Consider the following 20,364-nt stretch of genomic DNA (forward strand, 5'->3'; position numbering starts at 1 on the left):
TGTCTTCATTTCAGTTAAAGGTGCATGCTATCCATGATATCACACAAGATTCATGGTTGATTCCATGAAATACAATATAAACCTACACTTTAAAAATACGTAGATGCCACTCTGAATTATAAATATACGTTCTTCCTAGGTCATCATGTGACCTTAATGGTGCTGCTTTATCATCTGAGGGCAGACGTGTGGTGTCTGGGAAACAATAAAACATCTGTGACGCTGAAAGCAAAGGGCTCCTGTGCCAAATTGAATTGCATTTGTTTTAACTTCCAATTAAACTGGAGTGCAGTGAATCATAGAAACAGGTCCATGAAACAGACCAGGAGGTTTTCTTTTTAACAAGCAAAAGCACACTGTGTGTGTGTGTGTGTGTGTGTGTTTACGTGAGGACATAGATACGTGTACATCTGTGGTTTTTCTACTGTCAGTATCAATCAGTGGCATAAGGACACAACAGTAAGTCAGTTGTAGCTGCTGAAAAGCATTATTGCATTGGCCACTGTTGGTTGAAAGTTACATCTTTGTTTGGTGTTATCACTTTTGGGGTTGACAGATACTGTGCGACAAGTTAAAAAGAGGTTAAAATGTTAAAAAGAGAGGAAAAGAAACCTTTGTGTGTGTCTTTTTAATTCAAGATGAAGTAAAAATTTTACAAGTGTTAACGTGAAGGCGACATCTTTATTGTGTTATGCTTTCATGTTCTCTTTCAGGTGAGGATGTCTTGGCTGGGCTTGATAATCATCCCAAACTAATATTTTCCAGGTTGTTCAGACAGTTCCTTTAACTTGTCCAAAATTTTAAACGTGCAGTTAAAAAAAAATACAAAAAAAAAAATACAATAGCAGAAAGTTCTTAAGCATTTAATTGTCAAGAAGCTTAATTTTCCACATTTCTAAACTCTCTCAATGTGCATTCTGGTCTTCCACTGTGCTGAAGTCCTAATGAGGTATGAACATGGTGATTGTAGTCCATAATTGTGGGCATCTGTTGCCAAGATCATCAGGCAGAAATTTTGTCATTTGGTAGAAGAAAAGAGGACAATTTCCCCGAGTGTTTTTGAAGAAGAGGCAACACGAAAGCAACAGCAACAACAGACTTTTGTGTAAGTCTTTGTATTTTCATTTATTTTGTGTCATTCTTCATGTATTGCATTTTTTTTCCCTCAAGAATAGTTTCCCGCAACATTTGATGGATCCAAAATAATCCTACCCCTAGGAATGACGTGTTTAATTGCAGCACCATTTCAAACTTGTAGAGCCTCATTCGTGTGTGAGGGTACTTTCCTCTCTTTCTCTTTGTTGTAGCACCTTTCAAATAAACTGTGCTCTTTTGGGATGCGCATGCACATTAACTGATACATGAGGTCCATAGACATAGATATTCTCCAGAGCCTTTTAACAGGACACTGTGTTTGTAGGCTTTTCTATTTCCTCCAGTCGGCTCCCAAAGGACCAGTGAAGGAAATAAGGGAGAAAAGGCCTCTGAGCTCTCAGCAGGAGTGTGCACAGCTTCTTCTGATAGAACACCCTGATATGAGTAATGAGTTAATGAATCTTTACAGGGATGAAACCTTATCGTTCAAATATAAACTGTTACACAGTGTCCAGCGCTGTCTCAGGCACAGTGTAATCACCCCAACAAGGGAGCTGAAGTATCTGTAATCAGATGTAAATGACCTCTTTCTCCTCCCCCTCCTCCTCTCCTCCCTCCACATGCAGAGAACAACAGGTCTAAATCCTGTCTGTGCACGACTGTGCAACGCTTGTGGTTGTTGATAACAAGGGTCTGAATTATTGACTTTGCATAATTTGTTCCCAGGTTGGAGCTATGATATTTCGGACAGCTGTAGAGCATGCTAAGAGGCACCCTGGCGTAAGTAATATTTATTTCCTGTTTGTTTCTGTTAATCTCTGTCAAGTGTTTCTAACCTGTTTTCACACTAAAAATGTTTTACCATGTAGGTAAAGTTTGAGTAGGAACCCATCAAAGTCTCTGCATTGCCCTCTTTCCTGATTTTTGCTTATGAAAATATAATAAAATAACCAAGTAGAAATGCCTAATTTACATGAAAATTATTTGGATGTGGATGCACTGAATGCAGTCAGCATTTGGACAGCTCCTGTGTTTGTAACATTGAGTTAGATTAAAGGAATACTTTCTTTATTATCCTCCTAAAATGCATGCATTAATTTATTGTAAATTTCCAGGAAAATACTGCACAATGAATCTGGTTTTATGTACTGTACATTAAAATCCTGGACTTAACTATTAATTCAGTTCTAGCCCTTTGGCAATGAAATACAGCAGCAAAAATACAGAACAAAACTAATGACTGCCTACTTAGCCAAACCAATAGACATGATCTAAATCAAATGTTGTCTCATCTCATTTTAACTTTAATTCAGTAGGTTAAGTTGCTTCGGTGGCTCATTTCAAGTCAAGTCAAACTGTGAGAAGCTTAAGACTTAAAGAAAAAAAACTCCCATGACTTTTACAAACCTTCTAAATCTAAACTGACAAAAATGTAAGCATTTAGGAAATGAGTAGTTGGAATAAAATAAATTTAAACTTGAGGGTTGTCCCTACGGGGGACGGGATTATTTCTGCGTTTTTTACCAGCTCTGCTGTCAGAGAACGGAGTGACAGAGTTTTAACTTCTTGTCATCAGCGTCCCAGGAGACACAGAGAGAGAGAAAGAGAAAGAGAGAGAGAGAGAGAGCGAGAGAGAGAGAGAGAGAGAGAGAGAGAGAGAGAGAGAGAGAGAGAGAGAGAGAGAGAGAGACTGCAGGGAGGAAATCCCTATGAGACTCTACCAGAGCTCCTTGGTCTATCATCCGGACAGACAGACAGGCTGAGAGTCAGACAGTGAGAGAGAGACAGAGAGAAAGAGAGAAGCTGCAGGGAGCAAATCCCTGTGAGACTCATACAAGCCTGCTTGATCAAGTCATAACAGTCACATGGAGAGAGAGAGACAGGGTGTTAGAGACAGTCAGAAAGCTTAAGAGTCAGAGAGACAGACAGAAAATCATCCAGACAAACTGACAGATAGACAGGCATATACACAGTCAGACAGCCTGACAGAGATGGAGAATCTATTAAAGCCAGAGAGATTCAGATGGAGACAGGTAGCACTGAGACAGAAAGACATATGGAGAGTTAGTCAGACAGGCTGAGTTTGTGTCCAAAATCATCCACAATTTAAAACACAGTCCAACTCTCTGTTGTCTGAATCTCTGAGAATTATTATAACTTATAAAACCAACTTGCATATATATGCCACATGAAGTTATTTACATACAATGATTCTTCCACACACTTCATAGTCCTCCATAAATAATTCAAGTGTTGCCCGAAGTGGTCTGATCTTTTCCTTAAGTAAAAGAAGCAATACTACAAAATAGAAACACTCTGTTATGAGTAAAAGACCTTCATCCACAGGAGTCTCACTTATGTAAAAGTACAGAAGCATTAATAGCAAATTGTTCTTAAAGTATTAAAGGTAAAGGTGCTTTTTGAGCAGAAGAATCACCAGTGTTTTAAATCATTTCATTAAAATGACAGAATTTAATGTTGTAACTGGTGAATGGAGCAAGTTTCAGCTACTTTAAACTGCTGGATATTTTACTCTTTTCTCAAGCACATCATGTGTTTTGTGTGCAAGATCTAACTTGGCAAAGTAACTACTGCTGTCAAATAAATGCCCCCCCAAAAAAACATGCTCAGTAGGATTCCCTCAAAAGTAAGTAGTGAATAAATGACAGGGTCACACAGTGGACAGTGAGTCAGTGGATGGAGAGTTCACAGACCGTCAGGTAGACAGACAGCAGACAGATACAGAGAAACAAGTTCTGAGAGAAAGTCTGAGAGGCAGAGAGACAGATAAAGAGTCAGACAGGCAGTGTTTGACAGGCAGACGTGATAATCATTCAGTCGTGTTATGGTAAATCTTCAGCTGACAGTAAAAATGATGATTGTCAAATCAATGGCTGGTTTTCTCTCCTTTCCTTGAGTAAAAGTAAAAGAAAAGTAAAAGAAAAAAAAGTCAGCAAAAAGTTAAGTGTCAGAAGTAAAAGTACACACTTTGTTGAAAAACATGATGACAGGATGATGGAGGGAGATGGAGCAAAAGCCAGCATGGCAGCAGTTAATCCTCAGAGCTGTTGTTGGTCAGATGCTAAGACCAACAGTGCTGCGTTTCAGTAGACAGGTAGTGTCAAACACAGTGTGCACTCTCTAATAAGCCTGGTCCAATACAGACTACAGTGAGTCTCAGATGGAGAATAGTTGAAATTCACCTCATAGGAATTTGGAGTGAGTTAATAATTGCCCTGGTGTTATTGTTGACGTGATTCAGTTTCTCACAGCTGAATAGTTTGAATTTGCTTTCCTCCTCAGTTGATAAAATGCTGCATCTGCCCTTTTTTTTAAATTCATGAAGGTGCTTAGACATTTGCATATTCACTGAGACATTCAGCGAACGTAGCGTCAGGAATCATGAGTCATGAGGCTGGAGCTGACTGAGCCTGATGCCGCCGTTTTCCATCATGATGCTAGCGGCTGCCGTGTACAGGATTATTCTCTGGCTGACATTACTTTGATTTTAATGACCAGCGAATCAGCATTTCTGGCAAAATTGTGGCAGTAACATTGTCAGTTAAACTGTTGGCAGCAGTGGTTGCTATAGCAACACAATGTTCGACTGTATCTTCAGCAAAACATTAAGAACAATAAATACTGTCATGAAAATTACTACAAGAGTGTATAAATGTCTTCTGACTCAACAGTCGTCACCTTTCTTCCCTGTGGTCTGCAGAACGTCCCAGTGAAGAATGTGTAACCAGCTCTCCTGCCTTTATTGCTCCCTCTGTGGAAACTTGGAACAAGTTTTTCAGTCCAACTTCCTTTATGTTGTTAAACAAAAATAGCATCCCCTCGTCCAGCTGTGTTGCAGAGGGTCCAGCTGTCAATACATGACTACAGACACTGTGTGGAAAGTGTACACTTACTCAGGCGCTGTGGAATAAAAATGTTTCTGAATCTGAAATTTTGGCAGTTGTAGTGCTCCATTACATTTATTTAAAGAAATAGTTTGACTATTATTTTTGTAAATAATGCTTATTCACTGTCTTGGTAAAAGACAAGGTTGAAACTCTCATGTCAGTATGGCAAATATGTATGAAGCTAGAGCTGGAAGAGCTGGAAGCTGGAAGACGCCTCTTTGTTGATCAAACAAAGAGGCGTGATGCTTCTGAGGGTTTTAACTGCTGAAAGAAACGTAAACTGAACACCAAACGCTGTCGGTATAGTTATCTATTCAAAGATAACAAATCAGTAAAGTTTAAATTAATTTAACATGATGTAAAATTTAAGAAGCTTAATCTGTTGGTTATCTTTCTCTGTGTTTTCAGCTCATCCCACAGTTCTTCTTCATCTGTCTGGGAATGGGCGGGGCATCGCTGTACCTGTTGCGGTTGGCCAAAGGACCTTATGTTATGTAAGGATCTTCAAATTTCACTCTGACCTCTGATAATATGCTAATATGTCTGTGTGATTGCTGCTGAAACAAACAAACAAAGAAAACTCATCAGTTTCATGGCCGTCAGTAAGCTTTTTCCTGGTTAAGGCACCTGTTTAGTTCATTTTAGACGAATTAAACTCAGTCTTTTTCCTCTGTTGTCATGACTAGCCCCTAAGGGGGCTGTTTTCAGAACCCTCTTGTGATGTTATGAACTCTTTTGTGGACTTTTGGACTCTAGTTTCTTAAGAATTGTTCATAATTCCTTTTATTTTCAAGTCATGGCACCTTGTGTATCTTGCCTTGTTACACTTCCTGTCTTTGTCTTGTTTCCCGCCATCTGTGATTGTCTGCCCCGCCCTAATTGGTGTCACCTGTTCCCCATTACCGAGTGTATATATTGTCTGCATCTCCCTTTGTTCTTTGTCAGTTTGTTTTTGTCTTATGTCTTGTCTCTTGTCATATTGTCAGAGAACCAGCGTTTGTTCCATGTTTAAATCCACGTCCAGTCAGATCTTGTGTTTTGTTGATACTGTCTCTTGCTCCTTGCCATTGTTTTTTCAGAGTTGTTTTGTTACTTAGTCAAGTTGGTTTTTTGCCTTTTTCCTCTCTGAGTGATTTTCTGTTGGTACTTTGTTAGAATAAAAAAAAAATTATTTATGATTACGTCTCTGGGCCGTGCATTTGGGTCCAAGTCCTTGCTCTAGTTGTGACATCTGTGAGTCCTAATGTGAGATGCAGATTTGTTAACGTTTTAATGAGGCATGTGGAGAGCAGATGAGTCCTTGCTCACTCTAATTAAACAGAGGGACTTGTTTGTGAGCGTTCCTGACAACAGGGTACCCCCGTCTGCTTTCACATCTCCCTCGAACCACCTCTTGCTTGGACATCCTCTCCTCCTGCTGCTATCCAAACTGTTGATCTACCCTTAATGATACTCCAGTAACAGCAGACACAGCTAAGTGCTTTTAGCAATAAGAGCTCACAGGATGGTGCGCTGTCTCGTCTCTCTGCAGGTCTTTCATCATTTCTTTACAGCAGTGATTGTTTACAAGCTTGATGAAATTATTAGAAAGCGTGTCCTGGTGGTGGCACAGTGGGCTTAAAGTACATACCGTGGGCTGAGTTTGAATGTGACCTTCAACTTTTGCTTGCCTTTGTTTTGTTTTTGTTTTTTTTTTAAAAAAAGATTTTTTTTTTATCACATGCTATCTAACAAAGCTGGGATGAAATAAAGCAGCTCGCAGGAGTATGGCGTGCTATGTCTGAAATGAGAGCTTTATTTATGTCTATCAGACTCTCAAACAGCTTAACACGATGTCAGTTTATCCCACATTTGTGCACATTTGTTTGTGTGTTTAGCTGGAACAAGACTAATAACCCTGAGCCCTGGAATGAACTTGATCCCACATACCAGTACAAGGTAATATGGTACACGAGCACATACATGCATTCAGTGTTAGAATTCTGGGGTGACACTCTAACTGTATCTCATCAAGCTTCTGTTGAATTTGATCTTCTTCTTCTTCCACAGTTTGTTGCCATCACCACGGACTACAAAAACCTGAAGAAGGAGGGACCTAAGTTCTAAATTTCACTTGCGATGAGCAGGTGACATTGTTAATATGACTGGGAATGTCAGTCACACATGAAAACTGAGACTGCAAAAGCTGAATATGTAACATTTCTACATACTCAAAACATATGCAGGAGATATATGTCACACATGTGCACATGTTCCCATTATGTCTAAACTTTCCTGGTCTGTTTTGCTCATACATCATAAACTGAGGAGTTTAGATTTTAGATTGGTTTTTGCTAAAGCATGATACCTGTGGTATGCATGTTTTAGCAAGCTGAATACAAATCACAAGTAATTTCAAACACTGATTACTATTTTGTTAACCACTGTGCTGTGTTTTAGAAATCTGAATACATTTATTTTAATGTTCCATTCATCTATTTAGTATACATTATTTGTAATTAAGGAGCTTAAGTTTTCTTTTCTTCCTTTCATTGTCTAAAATTCAAATGCAACACAGCGTTGTCTTCTTCTGCAGCTGGAAGGCTTGTGTTTGCTTGTATATTCTTCAAGTGTGGAGCTTAAACTTCACCAGCTTCTCATAAAATGACACAGGCCTGCGGCTTTGCATTGAAGGTCAAGGTAATGCAACCGGACTGCACTTGTTTCTTCATAGCTGTCACGTGGTTGTGGGTTTAGCAGCCACTGAATCCCACAATGACTGTGTAAGTTATGAAAAACGAGAGGTGCAAACTGAGCTGGATTCTTTCAATAAATAAACTGTCTGATTCAAGTTTGGATGAGAGTGTTTTTTTTTTTTTTTTTTTGCCAATCTGCACCATCTCTCTCACTCACACACACACACACAGACAGGTTCAGACACACAGACACACACACACACATACAGACAGGTGACTTTCCAGCAAACACCTGCATGGAACTGAGTCAGATACAGATCTTTTTCCACACCCTAAGATAAAAATACATAATCAGTAACTCTGATGGAACAGATCCATCTGTTGGCAGTGCAGCTGTCACTTTGCGGCCTGATTGCTGCTTCTACAACCACATTTAGAGGAGTGTGTTTGTGTGCGTGCATCAGTGTGTGTGACAGAATCCCCATGTCTTTGATCAACCGCAGCAGTGGCAGGATGTTGAACAGTCCCCCAGCATGGCGTCGATGTGTGACAGCAGAGCACACTGTGTACACACACACACACACACACACACCAGTCCACATCCACGTACCAGAGTCTCTCCATGCTGCAGAAACAAGCACCTACAGTGCTCATTGGATGAAAATGAGACACACTGAGGAGGTTAATCAGGTGGAAACTCTTCCTGTGATTGATTGTTAACATCTAATCTTTTAAAAGAGACACCAATGAAGAAGAAGAAGAAAGTGGCTTCAGTCTGAAATGACATAAACAGTTCATGATCTAAAAGCAACCAAATCTCAGTCATAAGTCATAAAACATTGTTTTCTGGGAAGATGTTGGTTTCATTTTTAACTCTGCTCTCTTCTATTCTTGCTTTATTCTTTTGAAGATGATACTGAGCACTGAACAAAGCCCTGAATGAAAAAATACCCTGAATATAAAGCAATGTAAGTGGAGTAATGTTAAAATGAATATAAATGTGTGGGAACTCTCAGGAGACTAGTGGATTTGTCAGTCCTTAACTTCAGACTTGATGGCATGTATTGTCCCCATTTCTGAGACTACTCCTGCCGTCTTATTAAATATTGACACTATTTGTCCCTCCCTTCTTTCCTGCTTTATTAACTCTCATAGCTACTCTCGTACTACTTCTGAAGCATAAATTAAGCAAACTCTTAAATTCTTACATGCTCTCTCAGCTTTGTTCAGTGAAGGTGAGACTCGTGTTTCATCCTCTTAAGAGACCTCAGACCTCTCCTCCGGCTCTGTGCGCTCTGAGCTCGCATTCGTCTCAGTGTTCTCTGTGTTTTCCTCCCCCGTAACGCAACAAAGAGAGGGAATGAAGAGAGAACGAGAAAAACGGGGATCAAAAAAACCCCATCCTTCTTTTGAACACCACGGGGATTGTTGTGGCGCTGAGGAGAGGTCTAGTGACCTAGAACGGTGGAACATGAGGGATCAAATGATTTCCCTAAAGGATATTTAAAAGCCTTAAAATTCAGACACACATACACACACACACACACACACACATGCAGACTGCGTCAAAGAAGTTGTCAGGTCATGAGAAACAGGCACAGAAATGAAGCGGATGAGTCGATATTTGTGTTGTGATGCTGCGTGTGTGTGTGTGTGTCCTTGTGTTTGTGTGTGTTTTCTGACGACAGAGCTGAGAGCTTCCCTGACCTCTGACCTGTGATTCAGCCGGCCACTCTCTGTGGAGGGGACACATTCCTCAGGCAGAAACTGAAGCAATAACTTTCAACTGAAAAAAAAAAAAAAATTGGAAGACTGACTGAAAAAGTGCAGGACACAAAGAAGTCTGACACAAAAACAAAAGTCCATTCAGTTCTTTTGTGAAATGAATATTAAGCGCTCCAATAGGCAGCAGCAGCAGCAGTGCTTCAGCTGGTGCTGCTTTATAGAGCATTTTGTGTCTCTGAGGAACGTTCCTCTTAGAATAAGAAATAAACACATCAAAAATAAAAAAAACAGCAAATGTTATAATTTCATCCCAGAGTGAAAGAAAGAGGAGGCTGACTATTTTTATCTGGCTGTGAGTATAATGATCTGACTGCAGTAATTTGAGAAACAGTGGGGGAGGATGCTTTTAAATAAACAGAAATGCAAGTTCTGAAGGTTTTGCGAGGACAGTGAAGGACTCTGGGGTTACATAATGTTCTCATCTTCTCACGTAGATGATGAACTGTCTGTATATATTAGCATTATATAATGTGGCGTAGCAGGGTGACATAAAGAGACAGTATCACAAAGAGGAAAATGTAACTTTTGCAAACAGCAGAAGTGAGTGAAGATGGTCTTGGTTGGTTGTGTCCAAAGTTTTTTTCAGGGTGTGAAGCTTTGGCTCCAACCATTTTCCTGCAGATCTCTGTCTCTGTCTGGAGATCAGCTTTTATTTTCTTTTTCTGGACTGCTCCCTGAAGTTGACAGTGAGAGGAAATGACCAGAGGAAATGCCAGCAGCTTAACACGGATCAGTGTTTATGAAAACTGAAGAGTCTCCTCCCTACTTTGGCTGTAAACATAAATCATCTGCCTCTCTCTCAAATGTTGCACAGCAGCAGGTTTTCATACCACAGCGAGACCAATGCAAGTGACAACAGAGAGCTTCTGAAATTTCAGTAAACACAACACACTTGTAAACATTCAGAATGAGATTTTATTGCAATTAAGAAGATCTACTGTATATATACATTGTACACTTGTCACAAATCCTTTTAGAAATTAAGAATAAAAGTGAAGGTAACAGTAGGTGAAATTTGTGTGTTTTACAAAAAAAGTCTAAAAACGTAGTTTGCAAATGTTTGTGCTGTTTCCAGTTTTTGGTTTGTTGTTGGTGTCCAGCTGCTGTGATTTTCCCAGGGCCTGGGACAAAGCCTGACACTGATAAGGGCTCTAAAAAGAGCTTAGTGACAGAAAAGCCAAATACCTGAAAACACTTACAGTCTTTCTTAGCTGTCCTGACTGTGAAGTGAAAACTTGTTACTTACTCACTTAGTTCCTTGCCTTCACAAAAACAAATAAAAACATCACTTCCCAAAGCAGCCTATAAGAATTTTAGTCCAGTACTGTACTAAGTTGTCAAAGTGTAACAAACTGTTTTGCTGAATGAGATGCTGATACAGTTAAACCTGCTGCAAATTTAACATCATCTCATTATTGTGGTGTCATTATATAAGGAGCATAAGACACAGAAGTAACACTTTACAATACGTCTCCCTATTTAATATTTATTAGCAGTTTATTGAAAATGTAATGAATGATTTATAACACGTTATAATGTAGCTGTAAGTAGCTGTAGATATAGGTCCTGATCCATTATCAGGCTTTGATAAATCATATTAGATTTTTCATGTTCTGGCTGATATGTCATGAGCTTGTCTGAAAATGTGACTGTGTGTGAAAAGCATTACATTAGAGAAGATCTAAAGGATCCAGCGTGTTCGTGATGTGATGGGGAAACTGCCTTTCCGGCTGTGGCACTGTCAGTGGTCAGTGAAACCCGGCATGGGGAAGGGCCTGGAGAATAGCTCCACCCGCTGGCGTAGTTCTGCGATGCGCGACACTGTCTCTGGGTCCTCCAGCAGGAAGGACTTGAAGCTGGCCAGGTTTCCTGTTGGGACAAGTGTTCATCTTGCTCATAAAGAACTTGAAAGCTCTCTCAGCAAAGAGTATGTCTCCATGGTGTGTCTTCCACACCACTCTACCATTCTCACTGGATAAGTCATAAGTTTACACAAAAGAAAGAAACTTCTTCTTCTCTCACCGGTCTTCTTCTTCACATCCAGCGCGATCTGAATCCCTTCATTGAAAAATTCCACAACTTTCTCAAAGTCTGCCTCTTTGAACTGTCGGGAGGTCAGAGCCGGGGTTCCTGTTAAAAAAAATAAATAGTGACAACAGGTAAGAGAATGGTAGGGATATGACAATATTAGTTCAATCACTGTTGATAAAGTTGATAAAGAGGTTAAGACTGGTGCGGCTGAGGGAGACATGCTGACAGATTGACTGACAGGCTGATGGACTAGCAGACAAAAAACAGACAGACAAAAGTAAACACAGACACATCACAGAGGACAGACAGAGACAGAAGAAAGAGTCCAACATCACAGAAGTACAAAGACTGACTGGTTGACAGATTCTGCCCAAACAACCTCCACTCCTGCTGCTCTTCGCCAAGAATAATCCATTTACCAACACATCCTGTGGAAGCTTTTATGTTTTTATTTGAGTACCGAGCCTAAGTCCTCCTGGAGTGAGGGCGCTCTTGTCTCCGGGGCACGTGTTCTTGTTGGCGGTGATGGACACCAGCTCCAGCACCCTCTCGGCCCGAGCCCCGTCCATCCCACAAGGTCGAAGGTCAACCAAGACCAGGTGGTTGTCTGTTCCACCTGAGAGGAGGAGGAGAGAGATTTTCTGTAAAATCAATGTTTAGGATTAAATGAGCTTCTGAGCTGAGGAGTAAATACATCTGAAGGTGAGCTATGCTGCCATTTCCTTCACTCTCCACTCAAATTTTCATGCAGACAATGACAAAAGTTATCATCACTTCTTAGTATTGGCTTTTTTTCCATTCAACTGTCAAGTGAAGGTTAAGTGAACTTTTCCAAAGTCATAAAAACAGAATGCAAATTAGGTTGGAGTAAATAAAGAAGTGATCCAAAAGCAACTGTGTCAGGTACTTTGAGAAGCAGCATTATTATATCACTTTAGATGCAAAAGCTAATTCTGTAGTCAGTGAAAAAAACACAACATAAATAAATGTCTTATGCTAGTAAAACAAACAAACAAAAACCTTATGAAATTCATCTTTATCATAAAAAACAGCAGCCTCTGTACCTGAGACCAGGGCGTAGCCTTTCTTCAGCAGAGCGTTCGCCATGGCCTTGGCGTTCAGCAGCACTTGAGTGATATACTGTTTGAACATGGGAGTGGAAGCCTGCGGAGACAGAAATTATTCGTTAGAGAGTCCATATCAGGACACTCCAGATGACAACTGGGAGTTCTATGATTTATACATGAGCTTCTGAAATTAAGCTGGAGTTTAAAATGTTCTGCAAAGTGTTTTCCCAAAGGACTTTCTCTCATTTTTGATTTTGTAGCCTATTGTTGAGTATTGATACAAAAGAAAAAAAAAAGTTGGTATCTGGACCTGTTTGAGGGCGACGGCCACCCCAGCAATGGCGTGATTGTGAGGTCCTCCCTGAAGTGAAGGGAACACGGCAAAGTTCACCCTGTCCTGGAGGTCATAGGTCACCTCCCGACCTTTCTTATCCACAGACTGCACACCTTTACGGTAGAAGATCAGACCGGCCCTGAGCCGGTGAGCGCAGAGAGAGAGAGAGAGAGAAAGCCAGGCACACTCAGACTGAAATGTCTTTATTAAATTTTCAACGAGACAGTGAACAGTACTGGTCCTGCACAGCTTGTTAAAGTAAATAAACAGTACTTTTTTTAAGGTAAATATACTGGACATTAAAACACACACTGTAATAACCTTACCTGACCACATAAGACATTTATCCTGTGACAAATTTGAAAAATAATTTGTGCACAGCATCCAGGCCCTCACCTTGCTCCACGCAGGGATTTATGGGTAGTGGAGGTGACCAGGTCAGCATGTTGGAAAGGAGAGGGAACAGCCCCTGCTGCCACCAGGCCGCTGATGTGAGCCATGTCTGCCAGCAGGTAGGCATTCAGCTCCACACACAGCTGAAACACACACAGTCAGAGACACCAAGTGATAAAAGTCATTTCTATGTTCAGTCTTTTGGAAATATTATTTATTGTACCACTCTTTTTGGGAGTATTTTGTGAGCTGCTTTTTCATTTTTTTCCCAGCTTTTGTTTTTACTACTACATATACCACTTCTGCTTTAGAAAACAACATAATGGACATTATGTCCCTGACATAAGAAGTACCTTCTTCATGCGAGCGTAATCGAGGAGGCGAGCGTAGGCACTGGTTCCTGCTATGATGAGTCTGGGTCTGAAGAGTCGGGCCGTCCTCTCCAGCTGATCGTAATCTATCAGGCCCGTTTTGGGCTGAGGGGACACAGGAAGACAAAGGCAGAGGAAAGAGTCACAGAAAGGTTTTTACAGTGTTGTTTCTTTTCAGCTGGAGCAGTCTTTTTCTTCACAGATTCACTTTGACAAGTTGGATTCAAATCTTATTTTCTAACAACAGAAAGTCAACCAAATTATTACTCACATCCAGCTTGTAAGGCATTGATTCAAAGTAGATGGAGGTGGCTGAGATTCTCTTGGCATCTGTCATGTAGCCGTGGGTAAGGCTGAAATGTTGTGGAATAGGAAAAAATACATTTCTAACTTTGCATATATCTCAAACTTTCAGCAGCTGAGGGTTCATGCAAAGTCTTCTACAGCTTTGTGAATGTATCCTAACCTCTTCAGCTCCTGATTTCTCTTCCATCTTATCTGTTTATTTACATAATCAAATATGGTACAAATAATTTCTCTGAAACTGACCTTCGTCATCCTTCCTCTATTCCTTCCTCTCATCTACAGCTCATCCTTGGTGACTGTAGCTTGTACATGAATTTGTCTTCTGAGAAGAAAAAATGCTGTTTCATGTTGGTATCATATGTCAAATATACTATGTCTTTAGTGCATATTTGTACATATTTTTATTAGTTTTACATGGTGTTTGGTGTTTAAAACTTGCAGGTCTGCATTCATGAAGCTGATTATCACCTGCAGCAGTAATACAAGATGTGTGTTTGAGAGCTGGTTTGGAAAATACGATTTCCCAAGGTTCAGTTGCTGTAGTTAAAGCATTTAAAATATATTCATTTCAGAGAGGGGGGTATAATGTGACAACTCCAGACTCTGTGACTAACTTTTTGTCATTTACATTAATGCCTCTTTTTTGACACTAAGTCCCATAACAACATCCAGTTTCATGTCGGAAAATGTCAAAACCACACAGGCAAAGTCTCAAACTATTTTATGATTCATTTAACAAAACTGGAACAACTAATAATAACTGTCAGATATTTAATAAAATGCCCATCTAAATGTACTGAATAAGACCACATGATAATTGCAAATGTAAATGTAACAGGTAATGTTATGAATTCCCAGTAATGGCATACGATCACATTATTATTAACCAGCAGTTATAACTTATTTTATTTTCAGGTTTTTATGTAACATCCTATAAGAATCATTTACAAGACATTGTCATATAATAATAATAATAATAATAATAATAATAATAATAATTTTTACATGTCTTTGGTCTTCTGACCTGGAGTTATTTCTATTCTGTTTTGAAAACAGTTGTTTACATTATCACTTGTTACACAGACAACAAACTAAAGAATCCAGTAGGTCTATATTTAAGCATCTCTGTTTTGAACAGGTAGTAACATGTTCACTGTCACTCACTGTCCTCCGTCGGGCAGATCCAGGCCCATGATGCGGTCATGAGGCTTCAGTACAGATGTGTAGGCTGCAAAGTTAGCGGGGGAGCCAGAGTATGGCTGAACATTGACACCCCACAAATTTGGGTCCAGACCAAAAGCGATGAGTGCTCGTTTCTGACACAGCAGCTCAATCTGGTCTACGATCTCTGCACCGCCATAGTACCTGAGAAAAGAGACGAGAGGCATCCATCAAGATGTGATGGGAAAACACTGAAATATAAAGAATAGTTTAAACTTATTTCCCTGTGTGTTGCAAATATATATTTTCTGCTTCATATTCACACATCGGAGTTGACAGTTGCTTAACTGCCTTGCAGAAGCATTTATTGAAGCTTGGCCAAGGAGAATACAGACGAGCAATACAAGTTAACACCATGTAATGCCACCCGATTCTGAAGGTTATCAACCTTGCATAAAGATCTCATTTAATACATATTACATGTCCACATAATGGTGTTCTTCATTGGACCACAGCACTTATCCATACATGTGTGACGATTCTGTTGGGTACCACTAAGCAATGAATAACTTTCACCTGAGTCACATTGTATAATGTCCCTGAGCTGAAGGACCTTTGTTCCCTCTCCAGACCTAGAGTCTAGCATACATCTAGTCTAACATTTTCTATATCCTTGGTTGTTATGCCAACTGCCACTTCTTTCTACAGCTGTTCCATGACAGACAATGAAATATTGCTTTTAGGGCCTGATTATAAGTGACCTGTAGAAATATAGCCTAATACTACCTAAAGACCTTCATATCATATTGTGTTGTACTGTATCATGTATCATTGTGTTGTACATATAGTATCATATTATCCATGCAGTTGTACATATAATATCATATTATCCATGCAGTTGTACATATAATATCATATTATCCATGCAGTTACCTTTGTCCTGGGTATCCCTCAGAGTATTTGTTGTTCAGACATGAGCCCTGGGCCTCAAGAGCTGCACGGCTGCAGAAGTTCTGACAGAACAAACAAGCACAGTGTCAAGATCCAGAGCCACACACTGTGCATTTTTTATTTTTTATCATGTTTATGTACTCGGAACACTGTCAAAATCCAAATATAACCTTTATTTACCTGGAGATGGGTGACTGGACCCCTTGCTCTTTTTCAGCAAGACCCAGCTACACAAGACAACCACAGTCTAAACTTGAGTTGTCCAGTGTGCAATTGAATTCAACTCCTCTTGCAAATACCGGTTATAAAAACTATATGACAAGTTCCAGAGTCAGAGAAGGATAATCCAATTTGTTAAAAACCGTTAAATTTGTTGCATAAATCTTACAAAAGGTTCATCACAGCCTTTTCTGGAAGGTGCAAAATGAGTTGAATTAGCTTATCTAAAAATATTAAAGCATTAGAGGTAGTATAGTCAAATTAAGGGATGAATATATTGGAATCTAACTAATACTGAATCCCTGTGAGGTTCAGCACAGTGTCAAATCTCCCAAAGACATGAGAGTCAGAAGAGAGATGGAGCTGCAGAAAAGGAAATGAATGCAAATGAATTTCTCTTCCTGTCTCAGTCTTTTTTCTCCCACTCTCACTTCTGCACATATTTTCTCTCTCTCTCCTTGTCTCTCTCTCTCTCTCTCTCTCTCTCTCTCTCTCTCTCTCTATCTCCCTCTGTCCTCCTCAGCCGCCCCCTCTGCCTTGTTATTATACTAAACCTGTCACTGTTCAGGGATCCCTCAATCATTCCAGTGGGATTTAAAACCAGTCCCCCGTGTGACACAAAACTCTCTCTATGACATTTCAAAACACTATCTCCACACATACACACACACACACACGCACATATCCAAAATCGCCCCTCCTCCTCTGTCTCAACTTAAAATGTGGAGATCAATGGCAGAAATCACTGAGGGAACCTAATGGGATCATTTGACTGTGTTCCTGAAGAAAAAACACAGGGGCTCTCTATTGGGAGTCAGCCTGCAGCAGCGACTGACTGACAACACACGCACAAGAAGATGAAAATCTTTCAGATGTCATTGTGGCTGATGGTGCGGTGGATTCGTAATTGCTGGAGAATAAAAAGAATGAAAGCTCCCCTCTTTTCCCACAGCTTCCACTTAGATAAAATCAGTGACTTGTGAGGGGGAAAGTGTAAAGGAAATCTCGGGGAACCCTCTGAAGAAAACAGTTAAATTCTGGAAAAACTACAGCCCTGGTGATTTGCGGTTACACAGCTGAAGGAGGCTGCAGTTTAAGCTGTTTTTCACATACGGCAGCTTTAACACCTCCGTCTGCATAAAAGCCTGATGATTACTGATAACTGATGATTGATCAGTGATAATTAGTAACATCTTTTACATTCACAGGCCCAACAGCTGCCTTCACACAGGCAATACAAAGAAAGACGTTTAAAGCATCCTTCAAACCAAACACCGTGCAGGTAATGAGCTCCACCGTGCATACTCACTATTTAGCTATTAATTTGCCTACACTGTCATTACTACACTACGTTATGATTTTCACATTTAAATATTTTCATTGACTGTGAATTATCCCTGTTAGCCTGTAAGGCATTCATGACACAGCAGAAACCTGGACAAATTTCCACCATGGTTGACAATTAATTGAAATTTAAATGTTTGTTGCGTGTTTATACACACACACACACACACACACACACACACACACACACACACACACACACACACACACACACACACACACACATATTTTTTTTTCTTTTTTTTCTTTTCTGCATCTACCAGTAATCTGAATGGAACAAACAAGTAAGAAAGAATTTTTAAAAATCGCTTCATATGCTACATAAAAAGTTATTTTTGCCTTTTATAAAGGCTGCACAGAAATATTGAAAGAGCTTATGTGTCAAAACTCAACTGTTTTTGCAGAACCAGTTTCCCACGCAAACTACAATGACGCAAGACACTGAACAAACATTTAAACAGTCACTTCTGATCCCTCTTCTGACTGGTGATCATGGGTCATCGCAGTCCACATACAACCTGAGTGTTTTTACCCACAAGATAACAAATCCTGAAAGAGAAGAGGCTGTAGAAAATGTAGTGTCATTTTTTTTCTTTTTCTTTTTGTGATCACATCATGAAAAGTTGACAGTTATTTTTGGGTTCATAATTGCTTTGTACATGACTTTGTGATCAAGAAGAGTGGGAACAATTTCTGAAAGGGTTGTCAAGTGTAATGGGAATATAGTGACGCCAGGTTATAGCAGTAACATTTAGTAACTCTATAACTATACTATAAATACTATTGTGAACCATGTTTACCCTTTCATAGATCATGCCAGCCGGGTTAGATAACCAGCGTTGATCAGTTCATTGTAATGGCGGTGTGTGATTTCATCACATAGAAAAGGGAGATGAATCTTGTTGAACTGTGCTTTTATAATGAATCTGAGGTCTTGTTGTCCCTCAGTAAATAGCTCTTTCCTCATCGAGAGACCTCATCAGACCATGAAAAACAAAACATCTCCACTCCACTTCTTCTGTCCCTCTCTTTTACATATTTGGGTCTCACCTCTGACGCAATGAGCTCCAGTCCCCGACACTGCCTGTCCTTCTCCTGCTGCAGGAGGCTCCACATCTCTGGGTCATCCTGGGCCAGGCTCTCCTGTCCCGTCCACCCACTGGCGCTGCTGAGGCCTCGCCTGCACGACTCCACAGCGATCTGATGATCTCGGCCCAGACATCCTGAAACTCTGGAGAAGAGGGGCTGCAGCGGGGAATAGTGGTGGAGAAACACACAAGAATCATCACAGTCTATAACTACATATTCACTTCTACATATTCACTAATAAAGTAATACGTTAGACCAATTTGGCTAGACTCTGGAGAGATAGTGCTGTTCTATGTAATTAATAAAACCTTAAATAGGGCACAAATGCCAAGTCACAGAATCTGATGCAAGTCTCCATTTTGCTATAAGTTGTGCAGAGTTGAAAAGTTTCTGAGGGTTTCTGTTTTGTTGTTGTTGTCCAAGATTGCTCCTTTGGTGTCTTTTGAAAACCTCATGAAGTGTAAGCCTGTGCGAAAACACTTTCATCAGTCAAAATTATAATACTTTGCACCGGGGGTTTGGAAACAAGGGAGTTAGAATAATGTGTCTTTTGATGTTCTAAACAATCCATTAAATGAAAGGCACTGAAAAACCAAACGTGTTATTCAGTGGAGCGGTTATGGAAAAACCGTGGACATGAAAAGTGCAATGTGGGCTGGCCAGACACACAGTGACTCAGTTATCAGGGTCTTGTTTGTTGAAGGCAGCTTGTAGCTGCATGATAGTTACGTAACTGTGTGTTACTTTGGCCTAATACACAGATTACTGTTCAAGCATAAATATATGTTGAAGCAAGTCTCCTTTCATCTTTTGTGTTCATTATGTTTTCTAAGCCTTGACTGTATTAAGTCTTGCATAAAGCGCCGACTGTACAGTCAATTTCCCTTTGACAACAAAAAATATTCTGGGACAAGCAGCAGCGCTCATTTTCTCTTTTGACAACCTGAGATAATCGCATTTCTTGGACAAACATGGTGACATTCATGCAGCTGGACTGACAAATCAAAAGTGCAACAAAGAACATACTCAAAAACGTGCATCTTCAAACCAGACATTTCTATCAGGGTTGAGGTGACCTGGGGTCAAGACTGACCTAGTTTGCAGAAATAAGTGATTTAGTCACAACGGGGAAAAGAACTTTTAACGCAGATACAAGGGGATCTGGGCATGTATTTAAAAACGGCTCTAAAATAAACACATTATTAAATAAATGTACTCACCCGTAATGTTTGCCGTAGTGACAAAGATAGCATGTCTGCGACAGCAGAGGGCTGGGGAAACAGAAAGCTTTCAAGGTGCAAAGGGTGAAAGTAAAATCAGTACTGGAAGGGAGCCAAGGACATGCGTACTGATAAAAGTGACTACTACTGTAAATCATCTGGTTCACGTCTTTGAAGAAGAACTATCTCATCACAGCTGCTGTGCAATGAACAGGCTAGGAATTCATTTTAAAGTAAAAGAAATTCTTGAAGTCAGTTTGTGTTTCCAAAATTTAAGATGATTCTGGATGGATCTATTTTGTTTTATTGATGAGCCTAGAAATCACATTTTTGAAATGGTGAATAGCTAATTGCATTTAAAGTCTTCACGTCTACTGATGCATATTCAGAAAAACAAAAATCATCAAAAACACTA

General features: G+C 40.0%; 2 protein-coding genes across 3 annotated transcripts; one reads left to right on the top strand and one right to left on the bottom strand.

Annotated features, from left to right (window-relative positions):
* The first annotated feature begins 1,718 nt into the window (after positions 1-1,718).
* ndufa4l2a (NDUFA4 mitochondrial complex associated like 2a) lies at positions 1,719-7,833 on the top strand. The gene is made up of 4 exons (XM_041066574.1): positions 1,719-1,875; positions 5,412-5,497; positions 6,881-6,941; positions 7,053-7,833. The coding sequence occupies exons 1-4, from the start codon at positions 1,831-1,833 to the stop codon at positions 7,107-7,109; spliced, it is 249 nt and encodes an 82-aa protein (XP_040922508.1). The 5' UTR covers positions 1,719-1,830; the 3' UTR covers positions 7,110-7,833.
* A 2,531-nt stretch (positions 7,834-10,364) lies between these two features.
* Positions 10,365-20,018, bottom strand: LOC121201128 (serine hydroxymethyltransferase, mitochondrial-like). Of its 2 annotated transcripts, none has more exons than XM_041066793.1 (12): positions 19,950-20,018; positions 18,691-18,885; positions 16,060-16,139; positions 15,130-15,330; positions 13,931-14,012; positions 13,642-13,764; positions 13,292-13,431; positions 12,872-13,034; positions 12,565-12,658; positions 11,955-12,116; positions 11,486-11,593; positions 10,365-11,332 (listed from the first exon to the last, which is right to left on the bottom strand). In XM_041066793.1, the coding sequence occupies exons 1-12, from the start codon at positions 19,980-19,982 to the stop codon at positions 11,205-11,207; spliced, it is 1,509 nt and encodes a 502-aa protein (XP_040922727.1). In that variant the 5' UTR covers positions 19,983-20,018; the 3' UTR covers positions 10,365-11,204. The 2 variants fall into 2 exon arrangements, with proteins under 2 accessions (XP_040922727.1, XP_040922718.1); XM_041066784.1 differs by having other exon boundaries at positions 11,955-12,110; positions 12,559-12,658.
* Positions 20,019-20,364: the final 346 nt, after the last annotated feature.

The sequence above is a fragment of the Toxotes jaculatrix genome, chromosome 2 (genome assembly GCF_017976425.1).
Source record: "Toxotes jaculatrix isolate fToxJac2 chromosome 2, fToxJac2.pri, whole genome shotgun sequence".
Taxonomy (NCBI): Eukaryota; Metazoa; Chordata; class Actinopteri; family Toxotidae; genus Toxotes; species Toxotes jaculatrix.

Coding starts and splice junctions, on each gene's coding strand:
- LOC121201128 (XM_041066793.1), bottom strand. CDS start 19,982: ATGCTATCTTTGTCACTACGGCAAACATTACGG. Junction 15,331..16,059: donor GAGGGATACCCAGGACAAAG/GTAACTGCATGG, acceptor CTCTTTTCTCAG/GTACTATGGCGGTGCAGAGA. Junction 13,432..13,641: donor ATTACGCTCGCATGAAGAAG/GTACTTCTTATG, acceptor TGTGTGTTTCAG/CTGTGTGTGGAGCTGAATGC.
- ndufa4l2a (XM_041066574.1), top strand. CDS start 1,831: ATGATATTTCGGACAGCTGTAGAGCATGCTAAGAGGCACCCTGGC. Junction 5,498..6,880: donor GCCAAAGGACCTTATGTTAT/GTAAGGATCTTC, acceptor TTGTGTGTTTAG/CTGGAACAAGACTAATAACC. Junction 6,942..7,052: donor ATCCCACATACCAGTACAAG/GTAATATGGTAC, acceptor CTTCTTCCACAG/TTTGTTGCCATCACCACGGA.